We start from the raw sequence: 6753 nt of genomic DNA on the forward strand, positions 1-6753 counted from the left end.
AAAGCGACATTTTTGCATTTGGTTCCTCCGACCGTTATTCAGTTGGGCAATTACAAAGGTGCCAAGCCAGAGCATTTTAAATATGTTCGGACAGTTATGAGTGCCGCAAGTAATTTGGCGCAAAACGATGCGGATCGTTTTAAGAAAGTGTGAGTGTTCAATTTTAAGAACGATAATGCTATAAAACTTAATCTGGGATTATCTTTAATCTAAGTTTTTCTCTCAATTTTTTAGAGCACATAATGCCTCATTTTTCCAAGGCTATGGACTAACGGAAACATCACCATTATCAACACTAACACCACAAGGTCTGCAAAACTACGGTACAATCGGCTGGCCCGTCGCAAATGTTGACATAAAAATTGCTTGTGTGGATGATCCAAGTTTCAAAGGATTGGCAGCAAATGAAACAGGTGACCACGAAAAATAAATCTTATGCCTTTATTTTTCATCTCATCAATTGAATTTGCATTTCATTATCTATAGGTGAACTGTTGGTACGGGGACCAAATATAATGAAAGGATATTTCAAAAATGACGAAGCGACAAAAGCAATGATTACCGAAGATAATTGGTTGAGAACGGGCGACATTGGGCATTATGACGAAAATGGCCTATTTTATATAAGCGACCGTTTGAAGGAATTGATTAAAGTCAATGCAAATCAAGTGGCACCGGCCGAATTGGAAGGTATTTTACGTGAACATCCAGACATTTTGGATGCTGTGGTGATAGGAGTATCGCATCCCAAGTGTGGTGAAGTGCCGAAAGCGTTTGCAGTACGACAGCCCGAGTCAAATATCACGGAAGAAGACGTTAAACAATTTGTCGCGAAACAAGTGATCAAATACAAACAGTTGACTGGTGGTGTTCAGTTTGTCGATCAAATCCCAAAAACGGCAACTGGAAAAATGTTACGTAGAGAAATCCGAAAGTTATTCTCATGAGCATTGAACCGTAATAATTACATGAAAATAAAGTGTTTTTATACATTTATTCTTCAATTTTTGTCCTTCACTAAGTTTAAAAAGTTTGGAATTGCACTAAAAACAAATTAAGTGTTAACGAAGAAAATGAATATATTTAACAACCCAGATATCAATTCTTTTCATAATTTTTCTTTTCTCTCCATAAAAACAATTCAATTCATTTTTTTTTACATATATCTATTTAGTGGTTTCATTGCATATCTTATTCAGTTAAAAACACATGGCTAGATGGTGCGGTTTCAAATGTTTGCTGCTTGACCAAATCTCGGAATATGCTTGTGCGGTCGTTCATAAGTTCGTCATACGAACCCTGTTCTAAAATTCTCTGATCGCCCACGACGATAATTTTCTGTGCATTACGAATTGTACTCAGGCGATGGGCTATCGTCAAAACGGTTCGATCTTGCGAGATGTGCTGCAATGATTCCTGAATAGCAAACTCCGATACACTGTCCAAGGCACTGGTCGCTTCATCGAGAATCAGTATTTTCGGATTCTGAAATTTCACAAGTAAAACACACACAATAAAAATATACCGGTTACTGAATTGGGTTTCGTAATATCTATGCGAAGAACTTACTCGAATCAATGCCCTCGCTATCGCTACTCTCTGCCTTTGTCCTCCCGATAAAGTCAAGCCTCGTTGTCCAACCAATGTGTTATAGCCATCCGGCAGTGTCTTGACAAAATCGTCAACATAGCTTTGTTGAACGACACGATCAAAATCTTCATTAGCTAAATTCTCGTCCTTGTCCGAATTCAACCCGTACAAAATATTATCACGAATTGTCCCACTGAACAAGACTGGCTCCTGACTAACCGCCGCAATATGACTGCGTAGCCACTTTAAATGCAACTCCTTAATGTCCACACCGTCCAAGTAAACGCCACCCGATTGAGGATCATAAAATCGCAGTAAAAGTGATGCAATTGTAGATTTCCCGCTTCCACTCCGGCCAACAATTGCTGTCACCGTATTTGATTCAATGTTCAAGTTGACGTTTTTCAAAATCATTACTTTCGGCCGTGATGGAAATGTGAAACAGACATCTTTCAATTGAATAGAACCTGAAACACCAGAAAAAATTAGAATTCAATTAAAATTTATTAAGTTGATTGAAGTTTTGACTCAATCATAAAGAAGAAAAAAAACTTTAGTTCAAATACTTGCCTTTAATCGGTTCCTTCGGAATGATGCCCGAATCAACAGGTATCGAAATTGGCTTATCGAAAATTTCCCAAATTCTAGCGGCAGCTCCAACACCTTTATTTAGTTCTGTATAAAATCTCGTTAAACCTGTCATTGCCATACCTGCATTAAAATTCATTATTAGTTGACGTTATTTGAAAGTTTTGACTTTTGACTCATACCGGTATATCCAGCATAGAAGACAAACGACGTTAAATCGCCAATCGTTAGTGCATTTGATGCAACAAGTGATCCTCCATAATAAAGCACCGAAATAATGATCACATTCCCTGATAGCCCTGCTATGCCATAAAATGCAGCCCTCGCATAAATATCCTTGTATCCCAAGTCAAGGGCATTCACCAATTCCTTAGTGAACAGTCTATTTTCTTGTTCTTCTTTACAGAACATTTTCACCGTTTTCACGTTGTTTAAGCGCTCCTCTCCGATCTTCATCACTTCGGCCAGTTTATCGAGGAGAAGTTTTGTGATATTTTTGACGTATGTTCCAAACAGAATCGCTAAGCCACCAATGAATGGTACAACACACACAGCCACAAGAGACAGTTGTGGCGATGTGTATACCATCATTGAAGTCCCGGCCGCAATAGTTATTATTGATCTCAAGCCATCCGACAAATTTTGGCTGAGAGAATTGCCCACTAGCGTTGTGTCATTTGAAAGCCGGTTCACAAGTTCACCTGTTCCCTTCGTATCATACCAACTGGGCTCTTGATTCAGCATTGTGCGATACAAACGTGATCGAAGATCTTTCACGATTCGAAGTGCTTGAAAATGGAGAAAGGGAAAGATGTGATTCGTGTATTACTTTTGTTCGCTACGAGTTTCAATCAAGTATCTTACTTGCACTGTTCATCAGAAAAATTCGGCCAAAATTAGCTAAACCTCCCATAACGAAAACTCCAAATAGAACCAAACAAAATGCATGTAACTTTTCTCTTGGGAAATTATCCATAACAATCATGTCCATCAGTTTTCCAATGAAACGAGGTACGCCCAAAGTTACAGCCGATGACACAACTAAACATCCAACCGCGGCAATCAGATACCATTTTTCATCTTTAGCCAACGAAAAGAGCCGTTTGATTTCTTTCCTTGATTCATGATGCTGTTTCCGCATCGATGACCAACTACGGTCAACTTTTTTCACTGGTTTTGTGCAATAATTCCTTCGCAAGATCGATCCACTCCATTTCGTTAAATTAAAACTATTTGAATTTAAATGTGACTCAATTCGATTTGCTAAACATACATTTTGGTGGCGCCTGCTTTGGTTGAACACGGCCGATTGATATTTGGATAGTGATTGTCTTGTGATGAGTTTATCAAAATCTCGGTAACAACGGAGCATGACCTGTCGATTGGTGTAATTTATAAACACTAGGTATTTTTGTAACATTCTCGTATGGTAACCAAAAAAAAAAGAGGTTAATGTAAGAAAAAAAAAGGTGAAAATAACAAGGTCGATGCTAACAACTATAAATTAATCACACGATTTTGTGAAAATTTCGCACGGTTACACGGTTGAATTTTGATTTAACTTAAAGCGCATTTTAATCATTTTCATCCGAAGTTAATACATGACACTGAAAATATGACTTGTGTTGAATTGGTCGAAGATGTGAATTAGCTAACAAAACAGAACAGCAGAAAATGAGTGTATTTTGATTGACAACAAACATGAAGTTGGCCACAAATGACGCACACACTTGAAAAGGCTACCAATTGACGATATTTACATACATTTTAATATAAAATGCGTAATTAATGTACAACTATAAAATAGAATCAACTGCGTAAAATTTAAATACATTTTCGATTCGGCTATTTATAGCGAAAAAAAAAACAATTTTTATATGTTGTTTGTCAGTAAAAAAAAAAAACAACGGCTCTAATACATACAGCACATTTGACAACTGCCATTCTCTCGCTCTCTCATTCGTTCGGTTCTCTCCGCTCTCATTCGTAATGTCATCAAAACGTCATGTAGTTTACGTTCGACAGCAAACACTGCAACTTGGTTAAAAACAGATTAGTTGAAACAAAAAATCACTTTAAAGTGGGAAAAACTACCATAAACCGATTAATTTATTTGTGCGTGTTTGCATTTTGGGTGGTAAACTCATTTGAAAACATTGAATATACGAAATGCCTTCGTTGAACAACGAAAACGAGAGTGACGGTGACGGAGATATGTCAGAGAATGAATCACAACACTCAAATTCAAGCCGTGATGCAAAAGCAGAGTCCAGTGAAGCCGATGAGCCTGATTCCGATTCATCCGAGCTCGATGAAAACGAATGCGAACGTCGAACCGCCGGTTTCATCAAGTATATGGGTAAGAATCGTAAACAGTTTCCATTAATTTCGTTCAAGCAATAGCAGCTACTTCTACCAGATTTTATGGTTAATTTGAATGCATTTATAGGTGAATTGGAGCATCAATTCACAATATTACGTGAGCAATTGTATCAGGAACGTGTCAAACAGAATGATTTGTGTCTAAACGATGTTCGCAATGGCCGATCTCAGGAATATTTAGAGCCACTAAAGCAGCTCACCGATCAAATGCAAAGTCGTATTGAAGTTGCGGGTGTTTTGAAGCGTCTACGGCTGGAAAATATCAACCATAAATTCCATGCTGAAGAACAAGGAGCGTTGCAACATTTTGAGGTGAGACACATTGATTTTTTTCAAAACATTTCTCCCCATAAACTAATATCTAATAAATTATCAATTTCGAATGTGCAGAGTGAAAAAGAGCTGGCAAAAGATGCAATTTATGAGGAGTTGATGGAGAAAATTCGAAGGTTGGAAGAAGATCGGCATAACGTTGATATCTCATGGGCTGATTGGAATACTAGTACAAGAACAAGCAGCAAAGTACGTGGTCCGGGTCGAAAAAAAGCAGTCACCGTCACGGGGCCGTACATTGTATATATGTTATCCGATGATCAAATATTGGATGATTGGCGTATCATTCGGAAAAGCATGAAAAAATCATCACCATCCACGTCATCTTGAAACTCAGACAATTTTACAAATACAAAGTCTTTAAGCCATTTTTTTTATAATACATTTGAAGGGAAATTTCTGATTATTATTTTTTTTTTCTCGAACTGAATTCACTTTTAATGTTAAGTGATAGCAAAATGGTTGAAGTGTTTAATCATCGAATTTGCATTACCCATCGATTGAAATTAAATGATAGCTTTGAACCACCTTCTAATTTAAAGACAGTTTTTGTTTTCTAAAATCCTGTCGGAAAATTTCGAAATATTTTGTAACGAAACCGGCTCAAATCTTCATTTGTAAATACGATATGCAAAACAATTTTCTTTCATTCGGGATAAGCATCGATATTTTGAAAAAGAGACTTAAGAAATGAATAAAAAAAAATGAGAAAAAAAACGATTGACCCTTTTTTATGAAACAATTATTTGTTTATTATCTTCTAATACATTATGCATTACAATATAAGGCGGCTAAAAGCCTTTGCTGACCAGATAATCCTTGAGAAGGTTAACATAATCGCCGTTTATGATGATTTGCCCGCTGAATTCGTTGACTCTTGATCTCTCTTTTTTGGCCATATAGTATTCAATATAATCCATTAGTTCGTTGTGCAACTTCCAGATATCACCCGAGATGTGCTTGATGAATGTTCTTCTCCTCGTTCCGCGATAGTCAATTTGCAAATAAACGGGGACCATATGATTTTTAGTTCGTTTAATGAAATACGGTTGTTTCAATGCGTCCGGCTTTTGCGGAGTCCATCCAGAAGAATACTGTTCTTTTGGTTGTACACTTGGGACTGTTGATTTCGGTAGAATTCGTTCCACGTACTTCCATTCTGGTGGGTTTTTCAAGATTTCAATTAGTGGTTGGGCGTTCAAGTCAACTTCATCGGTAGCTGTAAGTTTTGAATTTTCCGAAAAGCATACACGTGAAGTGTGCAACGCTCTGGCCTGAAATGTTAATTAAGGTTTTATTTTGATTATTCAATGGCTTAGTCAGTCAACTAACTCGTTACAATTGGTTTTCACAACAACAGTCGCAAGCAAAACAAATGGACTACCATGGCTTGAACGTCTACAAATTTGTATCAAGTGTTCAAAAAAAAAAAATACACATTTTCTTCAACAATATTTAGCAGCAAACACATTGTTTTGATATATTTTAAATGTAAAAATACTTCAATTCACATAATATTCCGAGTTCCACTGACTAGTTTTGACATTTCGTCAGCATGCATAACTCAATAGGATGAAAACATTGGTATGTCACACTCATCACGAGGATTTCTTTTGACTGATATACGTTCTATTTCGTTGTGAAATCGTACAACACCCAATAAATTTGTATGCAAACTTACCGATGAATTAATGCCATTGCATGCCGAAAATTTTGCTGTTGAATTTGCAAGTGTTTTCTTAAAAATCGCGGAAAACGTGCGATGAGTGTTTCGAACGAAAAACGCCATCTTTTACTACTGCTGTCACACTTGATAGCTCTCTGAACTATGCGACGTTAGCTGTGACTGTGTATGGGGAA

The 6753-nt window shown here is 37.0% G+C and overlaps 4 protein-coding genes across 7 annotated transcripts in view; 2 read left to right on the forward strand and 2 right to left on the reverse strand.

Annotated features, from left to right (window-relative positions):
• Positions 1-1096, forward strand: part of LOC129568793 (uncharacterized) — a gene marked incomplete in the record, with an annotated part of 3297 nt that extends 2201 nt beyond the window's left edge. For both annotated transcript variants that reach the window (XM_055447089.1, XM_055447082.1), the window contains 2 exon segments: positions 235-413; positions 487-1096. In XM_055447089.1, coding sequence (XP_055303064.1) covers positions 235-413; positions 487-947 — 640 coding nt within the window.
• On the reverse strand, positions 965-4146 carry LOC129568777 (ATP-binding cassette sub-family B member 10, mitochondrial-like). Of its 3 annotated transcripts, none has more exons than XM_055447069.1 (6): positions 3674-4087; positions 3043-3553; positions 2361-2966; positions 2161-2301; positions 1570-2057; positions 1062-1485 (listed from the first exon to the last, which is right to left on the reverse strand). In XM_055447069.1, the coding sequence occupies exons 2-6, from the start codon at positions 3548-3550 to the stop codon at positions 1192-1194; spliced, it is 2037 nt and encodes a 678-aa protein (XP_055303044.1). In that variant the 5' UTR covers positions 3551-3553; positions 3674-4087; the 3' UTR covers positions 1062-1191. The 3 variants fall into 3 exon arrangements, with proteins under 3 accessions (XP_055303035.1, XP_055303044.1, XP_055303026.1); XM_055447051.1 differs by having other exon boundaries at positions 3693-3934; XM_055447060.1 differs by having other exon boundaries at positions 965-1485; positions 3043-4146.
• A 38-nt stretch (positions 4147-4184) lies between these two features.
• On the forward strand, positions 4185-5610 carry LOC129568804 (breast cancer metastasis-suppressor 1-like protein). The gene is made up of 3 exons (XM_055447105.1): positions 4185-4537; positions 4628-4872; positions 4951-5610. The coding sequence occupies exons 1-3, from the start codon at positions 4348-4350 to the stop codon at positions 5221-5223; spliced, it is 708 nt and encodes a 235-aa protein (XP_055303080.1). The 5' UTR covers positions 4185-4347; the 3' UTR covers positions 5224-5610.
• Positions 5611-5618: 8 nt separating this feature from the next.
• Positions 5619-6753, reverse strand: LOC129568861 (probable 39S ribosomal protein L49, mitochondrial). Its single transcript, XM_055447193.1, has 2 exons — positions 6575-6753; positions 5619-6167 (listed from the first exon to the last, which is right to left on the reverse strand). The coding sequence occupies exons 1-2, from the start codon at positions 6680-6682 to the stop codon at positions 5685-5687; spliced, it is 591 nt and encodes a 196-aa protein (XP_055303168.1). The 5' UTR covers positions 6683-6753; the 3' UTR covers positions 5619-5684.

This window comes from Sitodiplosis mosellana, unplaced genomic scaffold (genome assembly GCF_009176505.1).
Source record: "Sitodiplosis mosellana isolate CC-2019 unplaced genomic scaffold, AAFC_SMos_1.0 Smas_scaffold_1, whole genome shotgun sequence".
NCBI classification, from domain to species: domain Eukaryota; kingdom Metazoa; phylum Arthropoda; class Insecta; order Diptera; family Cecidomyiidae; genus Sitodiplosis; species Sitodiplosis mosellana.